Source organism: Balaenoptera musculus, chromosome 15, assembly GCF_009873245.2.
Source record: "Balaenoptera musculus isolate JJ_BM4_2016_0621 chromosome 15, mBalMus1.pri.v3, whole genome shotgun sequence".
NCBI classification, from domain to species: domain Eukaryota; kingdom Metazoa; phylum Chordata; class Mammalia; order Artiodactyla; family Balaenopteridae; genus Balaenoptera; species Balaenoptera musculus.
In genome coordinates, this window is record NC_045799.1 from 51,156,307 (window position 1) to 51,179,188 (window position 22,882).

At 49.6% G+C, this 22,882-nt stretch overlaps 1 protein-coding gene across 4 annotated transcripts; it reads right to left on the reverse strand.

The window, feature by feature from the left end:
* Positions 1-225: 225 nt before the first annotated feature.
* Positions 226-9,947, reverse strand: RNPS1 (RNA binding protein with serine rich domain 1). 4 transcript variants are annotated; one of them, XM_036826254.1, is made up of 8 exons: positions 9,803-9,910; positions 6,633-6,820; positions 6,247-6,402; positions 5,395-5,586; positions 5,102-5,204; positions 4,642-4,795; positions 1,752-1,893; positions 226-1,150 (listed from the first exon to the last, which is right to left on the reverse strand). In XM_036826254.1, the coding sequence occupies exons 2-8, from the start codon at positions 6,701-6,703 to the stop codon at positions 1,051-1,053; spliced, it is 918 nt and encodes a 305-aa protein (XP_036682149.1). In that variant the 5' UTR covers positions 6,704-6,820; positions 9,803-9,910; the 3' UTR covers positions 226-1,050. The 4 variants fall into 4 exon arrangements, with proteins under 4 accessions (XP_036682149.1, XP_036682150.1, XP_036682151.1 ...); XM_036826255.1 differs by having other exon boundaries at positions 9,410-9,826; XM_036826256.1 differs by lacking the exon at positions 9,803-9,910 and adding an exon at positions 8,969-9,362.
* Between the last annotated feature and the right edge of the window lie 12,935 nt (positions 9,948-22,882).

The window sequence follows — 22,882 nt, forward strand, 5'->3', positions numbered from 1 at the left end:
GTGGCCAAAAAAGAAAAACAAAAAACAAACACCTCTTTCTAAAATGTGTCTAGCCAAGGAGCAGCCCAACACTCATAAACACTTCCAGTGTTTTTCTGGTTGAGAGGTTTTGGAGCTGTGACTTTGGGAATGAAACCAAAACATTTTTTAGACAATGTTTAATTACCTCACAACTGAAGCTGCCTTTGGGGCCAAGGGACAGGAAGGAGGCAGCGAACCCAACACTCGAGCTGCACTCTAATCCTAGGTTTATTCAACACAATTCTTTTCTCTACACAACAAAGTACAAACACAATATTATCTAAAATGCTACAAAGTTACAAAACTCAAAACAGAAAATGTATAGTACTGACTGTACAATAAAAGCCAAAAAAGCAATGTACATGTTGCCAAGGTAACCTGCACAACCACCATGAATACCAACACAACGGGGGGTTCTGTAATGACCCGACAGAGCTGGCTTTCAACTTACCAGTTTCAGAGAGAAAGGGAGATGTGGGTTTGTGGGTTTGTGTGTCTGTGTGTGTGCACGCACATGAGTACATGTGAAAAGAACCATTTTGGGTATTTGGCCCTAGAGGTCAGAAGAGGACTCGAGCAGGGGAGCAGGGCCACGCTAACAGGATTGGCAGCTGCGTAAAAGCGGACCCTGCAGGCCAACAGGTTAGGGCACGACCAGCCCACCAGATGGGCCCCACGGCATCTGTGAAATGGGAAAACATGCTCCCAGGCTGGGGCTGTACCACTGCCTGGAGCCCCCTGCTCATCCCTGCTGGCTTTGCCACTAAACTGACTCTTAGGAACTAGAAATGTGGAAGCTTTCTAGCCAGAAAACTGGAGGGCATCTTTATAAGCACGACCCCAAACCAACAACACTCCTGCAGCCGGAACCCTGCCGCCAGAGGAAATGTAGCAATTAACTGCCTTCACCTTCGAAGCCTGCCCCTGAGTGAGGGATTTCTTTCCTACCGATCCTCCTTCTGCTAGGAAAGTGACAAAAGTTGAGTTGGATGGGATACAAGTCACAGGGCAGAGCTTCGGTGGCCCTGCTTATCGGGAGGAGTTGGAGCTGGAGCGGCTCCTGTGGCGGCGGCGGCCAGGGGAGCGGGATCGCCGGCGCACGGGGGACCTGCGCCGAGGGGAACGTGACCTGTGGGAAGAGGAGAAACCACATCAGACACGAAACCCAAGCCCCGGGAGCAGCTCCGCTTCTGGGACCGCAGGGGTAAAGCTGCCTTCTTTCGGGAACAATTCTACACAGCTTCACACTCCAACACTCCAGTCAGGACAGCTCCCTTTGGATGTCACTGACACAGAACCCTTGGGAGACACACAGATGTTCTGGAGACCAAAGGTATGACCCTAGGCGCTCTCCTCTTCTTCAAGCGCTGTGCAAAGTGCAGCCTGACACCACTAGCAGAGAACGGCATGACACTGGCCTCTGCCAAGGGTGTTATGTTAGCCTCTCCCCTACTCCTCTGACCCTTCGGTTTTCTCATGGAGGGAGGGGAGGGGCCACACCTCCCGAGGGTCCCTCAATCAGGCAGCTCTTCCTTTCCCCAGCTGGAAAGAACACGATGAGCTCTGAAGGTTGCCTGTGCCAATGCTGCTTTCCCACTCCCATCATGAGGCACAGGGGACAGGCAGGGCTGGACAAGTTCCCAAAGTCATCATCCTCACTTTATGTTTGTAAATAAGATAAACGGAAACTGGCCCTAATCAGTCCCCTGTGAGACCCCAAAGTGATTCACCTTCTCCTCATCCGTGGGGGTGACCTGCGCCACATGGGAGGCGGTGGCAGCATTCTCCTGGGAGGGCTGAATCGCCTGGGGGGTGGCCGAGGCCAGGGGGCCAGCACAGCAGTGGCAGTGATCTCCTGGCCATCGATTTGTCCTGTTGAAAAAAGGATAAAGTCACAAAATATCTGACAAGCACCTACCCTGGGCCAGGCCCAATGCCAGCTATGGGCATACCATGGTGAGTGAGACACAGAGGAGCCTGGGGGGACAAGGACAAACTACTCTGGTCACAGAACCTCATAATTACTGTTATTGGAGGTTTCAAGAAAACTACCAGGAAGCAGGGAACCTAATGGGGGACTCATCTTAGTGCATTGGGATAGCCTTCCACGGGAAGCACCATCCAAGTCAACACCTAAAGAACAGCCTGGAATTCGCTAAGTGAGGGGAAGAGCTGTGCCCCCGCCCTGAGCTGGAAGGTGGTATTGCACTTGAACTTCCTTCTTAAGAGCAATGTGAAGGGGGCACTGCAGTGAGGAGACCTGGCAGGGGGCTTTGGCAGGACTGAGATGGGGGTGAAACATAAGAACTCAAGGGATAACGGGGAGGTACAATCACCAGAGCTTGGTGATGGATCAGGTGAGCAAGCCCAGGGGTGGGGTGAAGGATGATCAGCACCAGGGTTTTGGATGAGCTGTGATCTCCTGAGAGGTGCAGCCCGAGAGGAAGAAGGGACTTCTGGGGTGGGGAACAAAATGAAAGGATGTTCAGGAGTTGTCAAGTCTGTCTAAAGAGTTTGAAAAAAGTGCCTCAGGGAGGTGAGTCCGCGTGCAGCAAGTACTAAAACCACATGTGTGAATGAAATCGTAGAACGGGAAGGGGAGGCAGATCAGAATGGAGGCACAAGGAAACTGCAGGACCTCAGGGAAAGAAAGAGCAAAGAAAACTGAGGCACAGACCCAAGAATCCCAGGGGATAAGGCACCCCAATCCAGTCCAGGGACTGCTCAGGGGACCAAGCACAGCCCGTGTACCCCCAAAGGGTGGAGGGTCTTCTATCTTCTCAGCTCCTACTTTCAAGGGAACTTCTGAGGTACTAAGGTGACTCAGGAATTTGGACCTATGTTCAGAACATACTTGAAAGGCTCAATTTAAGTAAACACGGCTTAAGGTGGCCCTGGCCCATGGCCAAAAGCCAGTCCAAATCAGGGATTTCACAGGCACTATGTAACAACAGAGACAAAGTCATCCTCTGGCTAGCTGCCAGTAAAGGCCAAGCCCTCCCACTTTCTTTCTGGAGACAGTGTGGAGCTGTTCCATTCAGTGGTGCACAGCACAATACGGGGACACACAGAAAAGTCCTACCAGAATCTTAAGACAACGTGGAATATTTATAATCACACACATCCTGAATGTGCTCAAGTCTCCTAAATTTTTAGCAAGTGTTCAGACTCTATCAAATACACAAGATCAACAGTCTCTAAAACAAAGGCGTGACTCAACAAAGCCAAGAGCTGATATGTGCAGAGGGATGGATCATAGTTTATGCTTAACTCCTAAAACACTCCAGAGGGATTTAAGTAGATTGAAAGAGTTGTACCTAAGTACCAAGGAAAATTTTGTAGTATACAAACTCTACCAGAGCTCAAGGGCAATTATCCAAAGACCTGTGAGGCTATTTATCAAATGTATAAGAGGGCCTCCAAGGATGCCAAGATTCTAAGGGTTTCAGACTCTCCTTCCCACTTGGCCTGGCAGCCCACACAGTGCTGTGGGCAGTCCCGGCTCAGCTCCAGCTGCCTGGAGTACAGCAGCAGTGAGCTGGGGCACAGACAAATCCCATATTCCTTCAAATGCAGACTATTCGAAATTTGTAGCTATTCACAAGCGTTCAAAGGTTGACAACTCGTTCTACCCAATAAAAAGTGGCTATGGGAAATGGGTAAAATTTGTGAATTCAGCAAAGTTATCCTAAAAATGCTGAAATGTTAGCAAAAGACAAAATGATTCAGGGCTTCCGTAGTGGCGCAGTGGTTAAGAATCTGCCTGCCAATGCAGGGGACACGGGTTTGAGCCCTGGTCCAGGAAGATCCCACATGCCGCAGAGCAACTAAGCCCATGTGCCACAACTACTGAGCCTGCGAGTCACCACTACTGAGCCCGTGCTCTGCAACAAGAGAAGCCACCGCAATGAGAAGCCCACACACAGCAACGAAGACCCAATGCAGCCAAAAAAAAAAAAAGAGAGAGAAAATGACTCAGAGAGGATTAAAGAAAACATTTCCATATAAAAATGATGCTTTGTTATATTCATAATATACTCCTTGTGGGGGGGGGGAAACCGTTCATTTGATCCTTAAACTTTAACAGATTGATATTCATATTTGATGAATTTTTTTCAAGAATCATGCTCCACAAAACATGTTTTTGGTAAACACACACCCACTGAGTAAGAACTGGAACCTTGAAAGAGCTCCAGGGAGATTCTTTCATGCAGCCAGGTTGAAAGTCGTTTTTTTTTTTCCCCCCAAAGGAACTCCTTTATTTATTTATTTATTTATTTTTGGCTGTGTTGGGTCTTCGTTTCTGTGCAAAGGCTTTCTCTAGTTGCGGCGAGCAGGGGCCACTCTTCGTCACGGCCTCTCTTGTTGCGGAGCACAGGCTCCAGACGCGCAGGCTCAGTAATTGTGCCTCACGGGCCCAGGTGCTCCGCGGCATGTGGGATCTTCCCAGACCAGGGCTCGTACCCGTGTCCCCTGCACTGGCAGGCAGATTCTCAACCACTGTGCCACCAGCGAAGCCCGGAAGTCGGTTTTAAACACACTATGCGTGGTGGGTAGCTGGTCTTGGACAGGGGACAAAGAAACAGGGGTTCAGAGGGGAGCTGGCAGGGCTTAACTCACCTCCGTCCATGTGCTTCAGTGCCTTCTCGGCCTCATCTGGATTCTCAAACTCCACATATGCATAGCCTTTAGACAGATGGGGGTGCATCCTTTCTACAGGCATGTCAATCATTTTAATTTTCCCATAGGTGGAGAATATCTCCATGATATGATCCTAGGGAGAAAGAAGGGTCACTAATGCTCACCCACTAATCACTTGTGTAAGAGTCAGAGAACCCACCACACAATGACTACAACCTTGGAACCTGGGGGTAAATCTCCTAAACACATACATATAATATATTCCATTAAAATGAATTAACCAGTGCTCTACTTGGTCACACATCACCAAGTCAGCCCTCCGAAATGCTACATTCTAAGTTCACCTTCTGGCAGAGGCTTGCTTCTCCAGTTTTCCACTTTGAAAATTTGCAAAAGAGACGCACCCCACTGTCCACTGGACAGAAACAGGATTCCTCACCTTGGTCACATTCCTTGTGAGCCTTCCAATGTGCACTTTGGTGGGTTTAGGGGAAGGGCTCCGCCTTTTCCTTTCCTTTTCATCTCTTTTGGGTGGTTTGGATCTGATTTAAAAAAATTAAAAATCCTATTAAGACAGTAAAACTCCTTTTTTGGTCTATTTTTATAATAACTACGGTAACTTTACAGCCCCCGGTTTGTTAATTTAGGTCCCCAGATAATTCACAGGTTTTGGGGGAGAGCCCCCAAACCAATTACTCCCGGGTGGAGAAGTGGTGCTGGAAGGGAGCTCACTTGGAGCGGGAACGCCGCCTGTTGTCATGCCTGCGCCGAGAAGGACTCGGAGAGCCAGAGGAGCTGCTGGAGCTGGAGCTGCGGGATGTGCTGGAACTTCCTGAGCGGCTTGATGCTGAAGATGAGCTGGAGCCGCTGCTGGAGCCCGTGCTGGTGCTGGAGCCCGAGCTGGAGGTAGAGCTGGACCGCGACCTGAGGGGCAAGAGGGAGGGGGTCACAGACAAGTGGTGGGAGCAGCATTTCTTCACTGAACAGACAAGCCTGCACATGCTCCCAAGAGGAACCGCTGGCCTCGTATTTTCAAGCCCCACTGCTTTCCCGAGCGGGGCAAACACTGACATCCTCCGATCCCAGCCCTAAGCCAAAGCCCTTGGTAGGGACAGAAAACAGCATACATATTGTGCAGTGATAGGGAAGGAAGAACGAGCTGCTTCTGACCTACACAGAAGCCTTGCCTACTGGGAGGTAAAAGAGGAGCCTGGCAAGTCAGAGCCACCAACTCAGCTTGGAAGGCAGCTACTGACTAATGCAGGCTGGTTTTCAACAGAAGGAAAAGGAAGCTCCAGGCTAGGGCAATCCAATCACAACTCCAAATCAAAAGCACTTGAGAGAAACACATACCCCAAGATGTCCCATTCCTTAACATCTCTAGAAAAGAAAAAATCCCAACACCATCTCTGTATATAATCAGAGCAAACCCCAAACCAGTTTGCTGTAAATTAGAGTCTCTATTAAAAATCTGAGTGTGTTTCCTTTATAAGAAGACAGAGCACTCTGCGGGCTCTTTGGGAAGGAAGAGGGACGTGGCTGTGGACACGAGGCCCTGGCAATGTTCTAACCCGTCAGCCCCACCTGGTGCTGCTGCTACCACTGGAAGCGCTGCGCCTCTTTCGAGTTTTATCCCTGCCACGATCCTTCTCGCTTGACTCCTTGGTGGCCCCCTTATCTTTAGAGCGATCCTTGGACTTCTCATCAGAGCGGTCTTTGCGTTTGGTAGGAGAAGGAGCCCTGGATAGTGAGGAAGAGTATGAGATTACATGCCCCTTTGACTGAACCCTGAAACAACAGCACAACCCCAAAGGGCTACACAAATCCCAGGCAATCACAGAGCAAAATGATCTGTGGCTTAGGACACTTGCACTGTAAAATTCAAGACATTTCCAATTTTCCCCTTTCTGAGGGTCCCTAGCAATGAGCACCCCCAAAGTAGCACTAGAAAAATCTAACAGAAGGATTACCTAGTGCTGGACTTTTTATTATTTTCTTTGACTCCTAGCAAGCTCTTCTTTTTCACTCCTGATAAATCCATTCTCCCCTTCTGAGGTGTTCAAAGCAGCAATGGCGGCCTCACTTATCTGAACTCTCACTTCTAACTTGAGTCTGAGAAACGATCCCTAATCGATTGCAATTTACGCCAAAGTGCAGCCTAATAACAAGATAAAAGGATTTACAGAGTAAATTGGCAAGGCAACATATCTACTTTGCAGTCAAAAGCTGAGCACAGGAGAAGGCAGCAAGGAACACAGTAAGCAGCAAGCATCCACAAAGCCAGGAACACACGGGGGACCAGCACTGTTTCCTCAGGGGGGATCCCGCCCCCACAGGAGGCACAGGTAGAACCATCACCTCAGCTTGTCTTTTTCTTAAGGAACGGTGTGGATGGTGGTGTCCTGTTATTTTACAGGCGGTACAATACCCGTTTTTCATTCGTAAGTTTGATGATGAGCCCTCCACAGTCCTTGAGAAATACTACAGCACCACATTTGCATGCAGAACAGAGAAAAACCCAACTGATAGGATTAGATTTCTTGTTTCATTGCTGTAATCTTTGTAGGATACATTGAATATATGATATGACTGGAAGCAAAAACCATTTCAAAAGTGACTGGTACCGGCATCAAAACATTTAATACCCAAACACAAACAAATGAAACGTCCCCCATGAACATTTAAAAAGCAGTAAAACAAGCCGTTAAAGAGTAGTCATTGTAAACACTGACTAATGTTAATGATACACATATGAAAGTGTTATGGGGGAAGTATACCAAAGTCTGCAACTTACTTTGAAATGCAAGAAAAAATAAGATTGATGGGTGGCTAGATATAAATAAAACAAATGTAACAGAAATGTGTAGAATCTAGGTGGTGGTGACGTGGCTATTCACTGCACAAAATTTTTTCAACTTTTCTGTATGTTCACATTTTTTCAAAAATAAAATGTTGGAGGGAAAAAAGTAGACACTGGAATTGGATGAATTACCACATGTAAGGGTTTAGCCAAGTGCCTGGACTGCAGCATGTACTCAGTGAACAAGCATTAGTAAATATTACTCAAGAACAAACAATTAATTATGTGCCCCGTTTCCTCGGGACTGTTGTCTTTAGTATTTCTAGTGAGGTTTTGTACAGTCTGCTTGAGTTGCAAGCAAAGATCTCGGGATGTCAGCCTCAACTACCTCTAGCTCACCTTCCTGTAAGTAACTTGGACACAGCACACCAATCGGGATCCTGTTTCCATGTGAATAGTGCTGCCAAAATGCTGGATAAACATTCTGACTGAAGAAAAGAGTGCCCAGCTTTGGACATGCAAGTGAAAGTACAAAAGAGAATATCACCTTTGCTGCTCTTTTCCAGGGCTATAAAGTTTTTTAAGATGTTTTGTCTTAAAATAATAAGGTACTATAGACACCCAGCAGGCAACATTGGATAAGGTTAGTGTCCTTGGACAATCAGTGAGTATAATTCAATGGTTAAGAGTCTGGAGTCAGCCTGCCTGGGTTTGATTCAAAGCTCTGTTGTGTGACCTTGGACAAATCACTTAACCTTTCTGAGCCTCAAGTTCTCATCAGCAGTACAGTGACACAGACAGTTCCTATACCTCATAGTTATCACGAACATAAACCAAATTAACCCATAAAGGAGTTAATCTGGCACCTAGTCAAGGCTCAATAAACTTTCGCTAATGTTAGAAGAGAGGCTCTGGAGGCTCTTCTCCCACATAAACTCTTGACTCTAAAGTCACACACAGTCTCTGAATGCTCAACAGGGGTCCCTGGACTGCCCCCATTAGGGTCAACAAGAGCAGCACTGTCCAATAGAAAGAGTGCCAGCTACAAGAGTACTCTAAAATTTTCTAGTAGCTGCATTACAAACAATCTTGGTTAACAGATAAAATTAACTATTAGTAATATATTTATTTGACAGGCTACACACCAAGTATTATCTTTTCACCAATCAGTATACAAATTCATTAACAAAATGTCTACACCTCCCCATACTAAGTCTTTGAAACACCTCAATTTGAACTAGGTATATTTCAAGTACTCAATAGCCACGTGTGGCCAATGGCTACCACACTGACCAATTGGCCCAGAATGCAGATTCCTGGGCCCCACCGCCTCCCTAAAGATCTGCCCTGATGTACTTTGTGAAAACAAGCACCACCGGTTATTCTTAAAACGCTAAAAAATTAAGAACCACAGAGTAAGTGAACGCTTTGCTGGGTGTGGCCTGAGTACTAGAAAGCAAAGGTTGAGGTTCTCTGTTTACACAAGTTCAGGTAACAGCACAGGACCTTGATTACCTCCCCCATCCTCCGGAAAGGTGCGCGTCCAACAGCCAGAAAGAGGAGAGAACAATTAGTTAAATCTCGAGTAGATGGCGTTTCAGCTCACATCTTCAGAGCACCTTCCCCATTTAAAAGTACATTTTAGGCACAATTCATGCGAAATAAAGAGAAAAAGCCACGCCTCTCCATCGATTTTAGCCTTCCCGTATCCTCCCTTCTGGAGATTACCCGTCAAACTGAGCTCCAAGACATTAGGGGCCTATCCCCAAGGACTAGCACCGAGAACGGCACACAGGAACCCGGCAGACGTTCGTGGAGTCGATGTTTGAATTAACGGCTTCGAAGGGAGGGTCAGTCGGTCACCCAGGGCATCCCAGAAAGCAACTCCGCACCCACCGGCACCGGCCCCACACGCGACCAAGCCGCCCCCCGTCCGCGTTCACTCACAACTCCCCAGTCCAGGCGCCGGGCCGCGAGCACTTCCAGGGTAGGGCCCGGCGTTGCGGGCCTGGGTCTCCAGCCCGGCGAGAGGGCCCCGAGGGCGGAGGCCGAGTTCCCGGCTGCTCCGAATTCCGGGGGCCTCACTGGGCCCGCCGCAGAGGCGGACGAAGCGAGGGCGCCCTTCCGCCCGGCGCGGCCCCGACCACTTCCGGGCCGCGGCCTCGGCGCCTCCCACTCAGCCCGCCCCGGGCCACACTCTTTATTCTCAAACCCTGTGCCGCGCCGCTAGGCCGCCGTTGTCACCGCGTGGCCGAGGAGCAGGCCGGCTCCACGATGCGCCCCGCCGAGCCTGGCGGGCGGCCCCCGAAGCTTGGATGGGGTCGGATTCCCCCTACTTACATCTTCCCGCCGCCGCGACCTCCTCCCGCTCTCCTCAGTCTCTGAGGCGGGCGCCGCTCTGGCGTCAGGATTAGGGAGCGGGAAGACACCGTCGTCCGGCGCGCAGCGATGACGTAGACCGCCTCAGCCAATGGGTGCGAGCGAGGAGAAGGTTAAAGGGCCAAGGCCTATTTGGGGAGAGACGCGTCGGGGCGCTTATACTCTGTCTCCCTCTCTGGAGGGGCGTCTGGGGCTGCCCCGGGCTAGCTGCACCCCTCATGGGGCCGGCAAACTGGCAGCTCTCTGGGGCTGGGAGGGCTGCGCTGTGTGGGCAGCTCGCGGGCCGGCGCGGAGTGGGTTAAAAGAGCTGCGTCCCCGCCCCTATCCGTGCGCATGCGCACCGGGCTCCCGGCGTGCCTCCCGGCGTGCCTCCCGGCGTGCCTCCCGGCGTGCCTCCCGGCGTGCCTCCCGGCGTGCCTCCCGGCGTGCCTCCCGGCGTGCCTCCCGGCGTGCCTCCCGGCGTGCCTCCCGGCGTGCCTCCCGGCGTGCCAAGGTAGTTGGCTCCAGACCCCGCAGCTTCGCGCTGGGAGAGGCCGGGCGGCGGGGTTAGGGGAGGGGTGCGCAGGTGCTGCGGCCTTTGGCGGCCGGCCGTGCGGACCCGCATCGCGGAGGCGGCTCAGCGGGTCGGGCCCATTGCGGGGATGGGTTCTTGCGATTACCACTTGTGGTGTGAGGGGTGACCGTGTAGACTCAGCTTGTGCGCCGGCGGAATTCGGCCTGGTGGGCAAGACGGGGTTGTGCAGCCACAACGCACGGGCAGCAAACTGCAGAGTAGAAGATAATGTGCAGAAAGGGAGGCGCTTCCGAGGAGGTGACACTGCAGCTGAGACCAGAGTGGAAGGGCGCGCCCGGCAGAGGGAACAGCTGGTGCGAAGGCGCGGAGGCTCGCTGGAAGAAGCCAGGGCTAGGAAGGTGGAGTTTAGCGTTGGACGGAACAGGAAAGATGTGCAAGATACGGCGCCATGGCGTCATCCCCTGGCCGGTGGACGGTGCAAGCGGGGAGGCACTGTCAGAGCCTTCTGGCGAAGGCAGGAGGGTGAGGGTTAGAGGCCCAGGACCAGGCAGGAGGCTGTCGGAGTAAACCGGCACTGAGGACATCAGGGCTTGCAGGTTTGTTTACCGCCATGTCCCTCTTCTTCCCGCTCTGTGCCTGGTAAGCAGTCAATGCTGCGTGACTGTTAGTTGGGGGCAGGGAAGGTGCACCCCTGTCCCAGACGCCGTGTGAACAGGTGGGTGTCCCAAGGAAGAGAAGGGAACAGATCCAAGGTGCTGATTTGGGGGGAAGGAACCAATGAGGCTTGGAGATGGATGAAATGTCAGGGGAAAGGACAGGAGAGTCCAGGATGCGCCTTAGTGGCCCCGATGGATGGGTATACCTGTATTTGTAGTCTGCAGGTCATTGCTTTCTGCTTCATGTGGGTTTCCCAGCCAGTGGATAGTGACTCCCTTCCTTCATCCAGTTCCTCTGGCCCTGTCCAGGGTGTCAAGTGTGCCCCTAACACCTCACCCTGGGCCGAGGGGTGTCTGAGAAGTTGGGGACCAAAGAGAGTCCTGGAGGAGCGGCCTGCCTTTTGAATCCTCTCTGCCGAGGCACCAACACACTCCTGGGGGTGGGGGTTGGCAGGCAGAGTCAGTCTGGGTCCGGGTTCTCCCTTTGCATTTAGATTTGGGGAGGAGGGGGCCTTTATCTCTGCATCACTGTCACATCTGCCATGGCCACTAATGGAGGCGTAAGTGGAACAGAAGGGTAGCCCTAGCCCTGCATCAGTGAAGAGACCCAGAGGGTCGGTGTTGGGGATGGTGTGGCCTTGGTGGGCCAGGCCTGCAGCACACGGAAGTCTGTGAGGAGGCCACGGCAGCACATTGGAGCCCCACATATTCAGGGCCACGTCAGTGTGTGGCCCTGAAAGGCCCCGAATCCAGAGCCTTTGCCCAGGGACACAGTGACACCCTAGGTGGGGATGGGGCAAGCCCATGATCCCCACTGTGGTAAAAGGAGGATGGGGACACAGCCAGCTGGGCAGACAGCCCCTTCTGGTTTCAGTTTTTTTTTTTTTTTTGGCTGCTGCCACACAGCATGCGGGATCCTTAGTTCCCTGACCAGGGATCGAACCCGTGCCCCCTGCAGTGGAAGCATGGAGTCTTAAACACTGGACCACCAGGGAAGTCCCCCTTCAGTTTTTTTGTTGTTGTTAATGCTCTAAAGTAATAGAATTTGGCACGCATATAAATTTTAACACATTTCATATTAAATTTAAAAGCATGATTCATTTATGAATTTAATCAAATTTGTTTCTAAATATAATTGATTTTATTATCAAGTGTGTTATCAGCTGTTGAGCTTTAATATTTGAGCATCTTGGCTTTTGCCATTTTGAGAATCAGCAGAATGTGTTTGGAAGGAACATGAGAAAATAAAACTCTGGAGGGCCCCCGACCCCAGCCTTCCAGGAGTCCTGGGTTTCTCCCCTCCCAACCCCCAGTGCTAACCTGCTGAGGCCATGGGAATTGAGGGCCAGGGAGCTGTGGTCTTTGGGGACCTCAGGAGGTCTTTGGCCCAGGTTTGATGGAGGGGGTGGGGCAGGGCTCCTTGGGACAGGGCACTGGGCAAACAAGCCCCAGGCCTGGAGCTCTACACCACAAGCATCGTGTGGGCTCTGGCCAGTGTCTTGAGCCCCCCTCCCTTTCCCCCAGGGCCGAGGGCCACCTGCTGACGATGTGGGGCTGCACTCAGTTTGAGAATATACCCACATCAAGGCAGAATATCCCCCTGCCTTTATTCTCTATGGGCCTGGAGGCCTCCACAGTGCCTGCCCTTGGAGGCTGGTAACCTGGCACACTGAAAGGGCCAGGGATGGCCTGCGTTGTGTTGGAGGTCACAGTGGGCCACACAGGAGCTTTGAGCAGGCATTGCATCCACTTGTAAACCATGTCAAGGAAGCACTTCTACCCATTGCTGACAGTCTCCGTGCCAAGGGCAGGCATGGTCTGGCCAAGTGGAAGAAAGGGGTTTGGGTGGGGTCAGGGCAGTTGTGATGTCTAGGTGACCCTGGAGGAGGCATCAGAAGAGGGGCGGGTCAAGAGGCCTGGCTTCTGTCTGTGGTGGTGAATGCCTGCAAGCCCTGAAGGAGCCCAGAAGGAGGCACCCAGGAGGAGGCACTGGCCTGTCCTTCTGGGTGGCCAGCTGGATTTGAAAGGGCCAGCCAGCCAATGAGGGTCTGGAGTTGTGGTGAGGCCTCCCTGGCTCTGCGTCTCCAAGGTGTGGGGGCGTCAGGTCCTGGGGCCCCATGGGAACAGGCTGCCCGCTGGAGGGGCTACAGGGCCAAGGGCTGCTGAGCGGTGGGCTTGGGAGCTTGTGCTGGTTTTCATGCCCTAAACCCCATGTCCATTTCTGCCCTAAGGAGGTCAAGGATAGTGATATCTGAGCTGCCCACCCTGGGGCTGTCACAGGGGACAGGGAGAGGCCCGGCCAGAGAAGGGGAGCAGGTGTGCTGGGCTCTGGATGAGCTGCTCAGGCCTGCCCCATGCCTACTCTGGCCTCCGCAGCCAGTGGATTTGGGGCTTCTCCGACCTTGGAGGCATCTAATGCTGGCATCTGTGGGGTGTGGGCCGGGCCCCAGGAGCGGAGCCTGGGCGGCCCTGTGTGTTGAAGAAGGAAGGCAGGGCCCCTGCCCCCTGGGCCCGACCCCCAGCTTCAGCCCCTCTTCCAGCCTGCTTGAAGCCCAGGCCACGTGTGCCCATCAGGTGTGGATGAGACTCCAGGGCCCAGTGCTGTGCTGCCTCCTGGCTGTCTCTCCTGGGGGGCCTGTGGGGACCTGGACTGCCGTCTTGGTGCCCTTTCTCGAGCAGTCTCCAGGCCCACCTTTACCCTGAACCCCCCTTAGGGTGCCCTGCCTTCCACTGGGGACGGGAGAGGGGCTGCGGGAGCTTGCACATTCCAGGGTTTGGGGTCAGACCTGAGCTAGGGTTCAGGGAATGGGGCCTTGTGTCTGGAGGGGTGACGTTGCACACTCGGCCTGCTGGCCTCAGCTGTGGGCTCAGGTGAGCAGCCTAACCCTGACTTTGGTGTTGGAGGTACCTCATGGAACCCCTGTGGGTCTTTTCCTTGATGGAGTGGGTGGAGTTTAGCCCCTCTGGACCCAGGTGGGCCCAGGCTGTCTACCCAGGAGTGTCCCTGTCTGCAGGTATGACTCTGGCCCTTAGCACAGCCAGCAGGGTCTGGATGAGCATGGGTGGTGCTCACCTTCACACTGACAGATCTGTGTGGGAGTGAGGGTCCCACAGGGCCTTGCTAGCTTATGCCGTGAACATTGCACTGGTCCCCAGAGGTGAGCTGAACAGCAGCTGGCACGGGGTGTCACTCAGATGGAGCAGCAGGAATCGGCTGCCCTAGCTGGCAGTCTAGCCCCAGGCTAGCCTTTTGGAAACCTTTCCCCCTCATTCCCAGGCTCTGGCCCCACAGGTGTCAATTCTGACTCCCCTGGGGCATGGGCCGTCACCGCCTCTGTGTTCAAGGAATGGCCTGAGTTCAAGCCGGGCTGGGGCTGAGTCCAGGCCAGGCAGGCAGGGCCAGCTCCTCCTCCACCTGGTGGGTGTGGTCATCCCCAGACGGTTTGTGGCCACCCCCGGACCTGCCTTCCAGCCTGCCCTCCAGGTGCTGGCCTTGGCTCACTCCTCCATTTTGCTGGGCTCTCTGCCTCAGTCTTGCCTGCTGCTTTGTGAGACTGGGCCAGGGGTCCCAGGGACTTGGGTGACCTTGGCTTCACCTCAAGTCCTAGGCTAAAGATCTGGGATTGGAATTTTCCCAGAAAGAAACTGTCCAGTTTGTTTTGCTTTTCTGAGCCCCTGCAGCCAAAGGGCTAGGGCACTCTGTTGGCGGGGTGGTGGATAGGGAAATGGACCCTGGGGTATGGCCACAGAGTGGCCATACCCAGGTCTTCCTGGCTGAAGCGGGGTCTCACCAGCTCAGGTGGACAAGGAAGGCATGCATGGGGGGACCAATTTCTTGAGGAGGCCAGCCTGCCCTCTACAATCACGGTGGAGACTGCAGTTGTGTCCTGGTATCAGGGTTTTTTTTGGGGGAGGTGCCCGGCTAAATATAAGACTGCATGTCCTAGCGCCCTTGTCTGGTGCAGCCATGTGCCTGCATTCTGGACGATGACATAGACGAAGAAGCACGTTGACGGCCAGCTGTGCCCTCCTGCTCCTCACCCTGTTTCCTGCTCACTCCATCTGGAAGTCTCACTGGCACCTTGGCCCTGAAAGGTGACCTTGAGGAGGCCTGCACCTGGATGGAGCAGGCAGATGGAGTCTGGCTCCCTGAGACCTTGACCACTGGTGATGGAATGCCTAGATTGCCTTCTCTGGAGTTTGTACTTGGCAGAGAAATAAACTCTTGTCTTTTGTAAACCACTGCGGTGTAGTTTTCTGATGTGTGCAGTAAGGCCACTGCAGAGTCTTTGTTCCACAGGAGGTGTTCCTGTAACCTGCTGCCTGGCAGCCCTTCCCCATGGTGAAGGCAGAGGAGGGGCTCCCCTCCTCCCCGTGAGGCTGCCCTCCTCCTTCCTCAGGGTCCTCGGTTCTGGGTGCAGCTGCCAGGCTGTAGGACAGCCCATGTGTCCACTGACTGTCTCAGTTGAGCCACCGTGGGGCCGGGCAGGACTTTTCCACAGGCCTCGCTCTCAGCCCTGATGTGGTCTCTAGACCTCCGGAGCCCCAGATCAGACTGTGCAGGGCAGGGAAGGCAGGACCTTGGCCCTGGCAGATGTGGCAGCTGTTTGGGGCCAGCATCTCTAGGGACCATCTGGGCCTGGAGATCTGAGTAAATTGGAATAGGCATGGAGCAGGAGGTGGCAGGGGTGTGGGTAGGCCGACTCTCCTGTTAGGGAGCTGGTGGGTCCTGCCCTGCCCCTGGGCTTGGAGGTGCCACAGCTCAAACCAAACCACCAGAGCTGGGGGCTTCTAAGGCCCCAATCCTGGCTCTTTGAGGACACTTGGCTCCAATGGTGGGTTTCCAGCAGCCTCACAGATGACCCGGGGGTGCTGCATGGACCCTAACAGCGGCACCCCTGTCTGCTGCTCCTGGGGTCCTTCCTAACTGTCTCTCCTGCAACTGCCCAAGCTCCACGCGCGGATGCAGTCATGGGCTCCTCTCCCCTGACTGCCATGTGCCTCCCATCTTGTCCCCACTGCTGCAGCCTTGGCTGTGACTCCATCATCCTCTCCACGGCTGCTGACTTGTCTTCCAAAAGGGGTTTCCGATCACGACAGCCCCTGCTTCCATCCTGCGTCTCTCCACCTCATCTCCCGTCAACAAACCCACCTCTCCCTGGACCCGTGCAATCTGATCTCATGCGTGTGCCTCAGATATGCTGTTCCTTCAGTCCTGAGCACCTTTCCTCACACCCTGTTTTGTGACATTGAAGGGGAAAATGTCAAATTTCTAAATCTTTAACACTGAAAACAAGGCCAGGATGCCCTGCAGGAGGGCTGCTGGGGGACACGTGGCCAGGCCATGCTGGCCTCTGCCCTCCTCCCTTGACCAGCAAACCTACAGCAGCCACACACCTGCAGACAAGTCACAGCCCACCTCTCAGAAGATGCTTGCTGCTGGGCAACGTTTAGGACCACAACCACCCCTAAGTTGTTATTGTTGTTATTTTTTAATAATATGGAACTAAATGATGATGGTTGGAAGAATCTTAAAGGGAATAAAAGAGCTACTAGAAACTATTTGCAACGTTCATAAACTTTGAGAGAATGATAAAAATGCAAATTTGAAACTGTACCAAGTGAACCAGAGTGATGAAAACAAGTCTTTTCTAAACCTATGAATTCTAAGGTAATGTAAAAGGCACAGAGATTCAAATCACGGAAATTTAGAAAGCCATAAGAGGACTTCCCTGGTGGCACAGTGGTTAAGAATCCGCCTGCCAATGCAGGGGGCATGGGTTCGATCCCTAGTCCGGGAAGATCCGACATGCCACAGAGCAACTAAGCCCCTGAGCCATAACTACTGAGCCTGCTCTCTACAGCCCGCGAGCCACAACTACTTACGCCCATGCGCCTAGAGCCCGTGCTCCGCAATGAGAAGCCACTGCAATGAGAAGCCCGTGTACTGCAACGAAAAGTAGCTCCCGCTCGCTGCAACTAGAGAAAGCCCGTGCACAGCAAAGAAGACCCAATGCAGCCAAATAAATAAATAAATAAATAAATAAACAAGTAAAAATTGCCATCTCTCAAACCACTAAAAAAAAAGGTTAAAAATAAAGCCATAAGAAATAAGAGTGAGGAACGAGGCAAGATGGCGGAAGAGTAAGACGCGGAGATCACCTTCCTTCCCACAGATACGGTAGAAATACATCTACACGTGGAACTGCTCCTACAGAACACCCACTGAACGCTGGCAGAAGACGTCAGACCTCCCAAAAGCGCGCAAGGAGAGGGGATTCAGAGCGCCGCCTAAACGAACTCCAGAGGCAGGCGCGAGCCGCGGCTATCAGCGCGGACCCCAGAGACGGGCAGGAGACGCTAAGGCTGCTGCTGCCGCCACCAAGAAGCCTGTGTGCGAGCACAGGTCACTCTCCACACCGCCCCTCCCGGGAGCCGGTGCAGCCCGCCACTGCCAGGCTCCCGTGATCCGGGGACAACTTTCCTGGGAGAAGGCATGGTGCGCCTCAGGCTGCTGCAACGTCACGCCGGCCTCTGCCGCCCGCAGGCTCGCCACACATCTGTACCCCTCCCTCCCCCCGTCCTGAGTGAGCCAGAGCCCCCGAAGCAGCTGCTCCTTTAACCCCGTTCTGTCCGGGGCAGGGAACAGACGCCCTCAGGCGACCTACATGCAGAGGCGGGTCCAAATCCAAAGCTGAACCCTGGGAGCTGTATGAACAAAGAAGAGAAAGGGAAATCTCTCCCAGCAGCCTCAGAAGCAGCGGATTAAAGCTCCACAAACGACTTGCTGTGCCTGCATCTGTTGAATACCTGAATAGACAACGAATCATCCCAAATTCAGGAGGTGGACTTTGGGAGCAGGATATATTAATTTTTCCCCTTTTCCTTTTTTTGTGAGTGTATATGTGTATGCTTCTGGGTGAGATTTTGTCTGTATAGCTTTGCTTTCACCATTAGTCCTAGGGTTAGGTCCGTCCTTTTTTTTTTTTTTTTTTTCTTTTTTTACTTAAAAAATTTTTTTTTCCCTAATAAATGTTTTCTTAATAATTTTTTCCTTATTTCCTATTTTTAGAAATTAAAAACATTTTTTAATAAGTTTTTTCATATTTTTTATTTTTAAAAAATAAAAAAAATTTTTCTTAATAAATTTTTAAATTTTCTTATTTTTTATTATAAAAAATTAATAAATCTATTTTTAAAAATTAAAAAAAATTTTTCTTAATAAATTTATTCTTAATTTTTATTTCTTACTTATTTTTTTTTTTAAATTTATTTTATAGATTGATTGATTGCTATGTTGGGTCTTCGTTTCTGTGCGAGGGCTTTCTCTAGTTGCGGCAAGTGGGGGCCACTCTTCATCGCGGTGCGTGGGCCTCTCACTATCGTGGCCTCTCTTGTTACGGAGCACAGGCTCCAGACGCGCAGGCTCAGTAGTTGTGGCTCACGGGCCCAGTTGCTCCACGGCATGTGGGATCTTCCCAGACCAGGGCTCAAACCCGTGTCCCCTGCATTAGTAGGCAGACTCTCAACCACTGCGCCACTAGGGAAGCCCTCTTATTTTTTATTATAATAGTTTTATTTTATTTTATCCTCTTTCTTTCTTTCTATTTTTTCTCTCTTTTACTCTGAGCCGTGTGGATGAAAGGCTCTTGGTGCTCCAGCCAGGCATCAGGGCCATGCCTCTGAGGTGGGAGAGCCAACTTCAGGACCCTGGTCCACAAGAGACCTCCCAGCTCCACGTAATAGCAAACGGCAAAAATCTCTCAGAGATCTCCATCTCAACATCAAGACCCAGCTTCACTCAACGACCAGCAGGCTACAGTGCTGGACACCCTATGCCAAACAACTAGCAAGACAGGAACACAGCCCCATCCATTAGCAGAGAGGCTGCCTAAAATCATAATAAGGCCACAGACACCCCAAAACACACCACCAGACGTGGACGTGCCCACCAGAAAGACAAGATCCAGCCTCATCCACCAGAACTCAGGCACTAGTTCCCTCCACCAGGAAGCCTACACAACCCACTGAACCAACCTTAGCCACTGGGGACAGATACCAAAAACAACAGGAACTACGAACCTGCAGCCTGTGAAAAGGAGACCCCAAACACAGTAAGATAAGCAAAGTGAGAGACGACAGAAAAACACACAGCAGATGAAGGAGCAGGGTCAAAACACACCAGACCTAACAAATGAAGAGGAAATAGGTAGTCTACCTGAAAAAGAATTCAGAATAATGATAGTAAGGATGATCCAAAATCTTGGAAATAGAATAGACAAAATGCAAGAAACATTTAACAAGGACGTAGAAGAACTAAAGAGGAACCAAGCAACGATGAAAAACACAATAAATGAAATTAAAAATACTCTAGATGGGATCAATAGCAGAATAACTGAGGCAGAAGAAAGGATAAGTGACCTGGAAGATAAAATGGTGGAAATAACTACTGCAGAGCAGGATAAAGAAAAAAGAATGAAAAGAACTGAGGACAGTCTCAGAGACCTCTGGGACAACATTAAACGCACCAACATTCGAATTATAGGGGTCCCAGAAGAAGAAGATAAAAAGAAAGGGACTGAGAAAATATTTGAAGAGATTATAGTTGAAAACTTCCCTAATATGGGAAAGGAAATAGTTAATCAAGTCCTGGAAGCACAGAGAGTCCCATACAGGATAAACCCAAGGAGAAACACGCCAAGACACATATTAATCAAACTGTCAAAAATTAAATACAAAGAAAACATATTAAAAGCAGCAAGGGAAAAACAACAAATAACACACGAGGGAATCCCCATAAGGTTAACCTCTGATCTTTCAGCAGAAACTCTGCAAGCCAGAAGGGAGTGGCAGGATATACTTAAAGTGATGAAGGAGAAAAACCTACAACCAAGATTACTCTACCCAGCAAGGATCTCATTCAGATGTGATGGAGAAATTAAAACCTTTACAGACAAGCAAAAGCTGAGAGAGTTCAGCACCACCAAACCAGCTTTACAACAAATGCTAAAGGAACTTCTCTAGGCAAGAAACACAAGAGAAGGAAAACACCTACAATAACAAACCCAAAACATTTAAGAAAATGGGAATAGGAACATACATATCGATAATTACCTTGAATGTAAATGGATTAAATGCTCCCACCAAAAGACACTGCTCCTACAGGCTGGCTGAATGGATACAAAAACAAGACCCATATATATGCTGTCTACAAGAGACCCACTTCAGACCTAGAGACACATACAGACTGAAAGTGAGGGGATGGAAAAAGATATTCCATACAAATGGAAATCAAAAGAAAGCTGGAGTAGCAATTCTCATATCAGACAAAATAGACTTTAAAATAAAGACTATTACAAGAGACAAAGAAGGACACTATATAATGATCAAGGGATCGATCCAAGAGGAAGGTATAACAATTGTAAATATTTATGCACCCAACATAGGAGCACCTCAATACATAAGGCAAATACTAACAGCCATAAAAGGGGAAATCCACAGCAACACAATCATAGTAGGGGACTTTAACACCCCACTTTCACCAATGGACAGATCATCCAAAATGAAAATAAATAAGGAAACACAAGCTTTAAATGATACGTTAAACGAGATGGACTTAATTGATATTTATAGGACATTCCACCCAAAAACAACAGAATACACATTTTTCTCAAGTGCTCATGGAACATTCTCCAGGATAGATCATATCTTGGGTCACAAATCAAGCCTTGGTAAATTTAAGAAAATTGAAATCGTATCAAGTATCTTTTCCGACCACAACACTATGAGACTAGATATCAATTACAGGAAAAGATGTGTAAAAAATACAAACACATGGAGGCTACACAATACACTACTTAATAACGAAGTGATCACTGAAGAAATCAAAGGGGAAATCAAAAAATACCTAGAAACAAATGACAATGGAGATACGACGACCCAAAACCTATGGGACGCAGCAAAAGCAGTGCTAAGAGGGAAGTTTATAGCAATACAAGCCTACCTCAAGAAACAGGAAACATCTCGAATAAACAACCTAACCTTGCACCTAAAGCAATTAGAGAAAGAAGAACAAAAAAACCCCAAAGCTAGCAGAAGGAAAGAAATCATAAAGATCAGGTCAGAAATAAATGAAAAAGAAATGAAGGAAACAATAGCAAAAATCAATGAAACTAAAAGCTGGTTCTTTGAGAAGATAAACAAAATTGATAAACCATTAGCCAGACTCATCAAGAGAAAAAGGGAGAAGACTCAAATCAATAGAATTAGAAATGAAAAAGGAGAAGTAACCACTGACACTGCAGAAATACAAAAGATCATGAGAGATTACTACAAGCAACTCTATGCCAATAAAATGGACAACCTGGAAGAAATGGACAGATTCTTAGAAATGCACAACTTGCCAAGACTGAACCAGGAAGAAATAGAAAATATGAACAGACCAATCACAAGCACTGAAATTGAAACTGTGATTAAAAATCTTCCAACAAACAAAAGCCCAGGACCAGATGGCTTCACAGGTGAATTCTATCAAACATTTAGAGAAGAGCTAACACCTATCCTTCTCAAACTCTTCCAAAATATTGCAGAGGGAGGAACACTCCCCAACTCATTCTACAAGGCCACCATCACCCTGATACCAAAACCAGACAAAGATGTCACAAAGAAAGAAAACTACAGGCCAATATCACTGATGAACATAGATGCAAAAATCCTCAACAAAATACTAGCAAACAGAATCCAACAGCACATTAAAAGGATTATACACCATGATCAAGTGGGGTTTATCCCAGGAATGCAAGGATTCTTCAATATACGCAAATCAATCAACGTGATACATCATATTAACAAATTGAAGGAGAAAAACCATATGATCATCTCAATAGATGCAGAGAAAGCTTTTGACAAAATTCAACATCCATTTATGATAAAAGCCCTGCAGAAAGTAGGCATAGAGGGAACTTTCCTCAACATAATAAAGGCCATATATGACAAACCCACAGCCAACATTGTCCTCAATGGTGAAAAACTGAAACCATTTCCACTAAGATCAGGAACAAGACAAGGTTGCCCACTCTCACCACTATTATTCAACATAGTTTTGGAAGTGTTAGCCACAGCAATCAGAGAAGACAAAGAAATAAAAGGAATCCAAATCGGAAAAGAAGTAAAGCTGTCACTGTTTGCAGATGACATGATACTATACATAGAGAATCCTAAAGATGCTACCAGAAAACTACTAGAGCTAATCAATGAATTTGGTAAAGTAGCAGGATACAAAATTAATGCAGAGAAATCTCTTGCATTCCTATATACTAATGATGAAAAATCTGAAAGTGAAATTAAGAAAACACTCCCGTTTACCATTGCAACAAAAATAAAATATCTAGGAATAAACCTACCTAAGGAGACAAAAGACCTGTATGCAGAAAATTATAGGACACTGATGAAAGAAATTAAAGATGATACAAATAGATGGAGAGATATACCATGTTCTTGGATTGGAAGAATCAACATTGTGAAAATGACTGTACTACCCAAAGCAATCTACAGATTCAATGCAATCCCTATCAAACTACCACTGGCATTTTTCACAGAACTAGAACAAAAAATTTCACAATTTGTATGGAGACACAAAAGACCCCGAATAGCCAAAGCAATCTTGAGAACGAAAAATGGAGCTGGGGGAATCAGGCTCCCTGATTTCAGACTATATTACAAAGCTACAGTAATCAAGACAGTTTGGTACTGGCACAAAAACAGAAATATAGATCAATGGAACAGGATAGAAAGCCCAGAGATAAACCCACGCACATATGGTCACCTTATCTTCGATAAAGGAGGCAAGCATATACAGTGGAGAAAAGACAG

Coding starts and splice junctions, on each gene's coding strand:
- RNPS1 (XM_036826254.1), bottom strand. CDS start 6,703: ATGGATTTATCAGGAGTGAAAAAGAAGAGCTTGCTAGGAGTCAAAGAA. Junction 6,403..6,632: donor AATAAAAAGTCCAGCACTAG/GTAATCCTTCTG, acceptor CTCACTATCCAG/GGCTCCTTCTCCTACCAAAC. Junction 5,587..6,246: donor AGTGGTAGCAGCAGCACCAG/GTGGGGCTGACG, acceptor CTTGCCCCTCAG/GTCGCGGTCCAGCTCTACCT.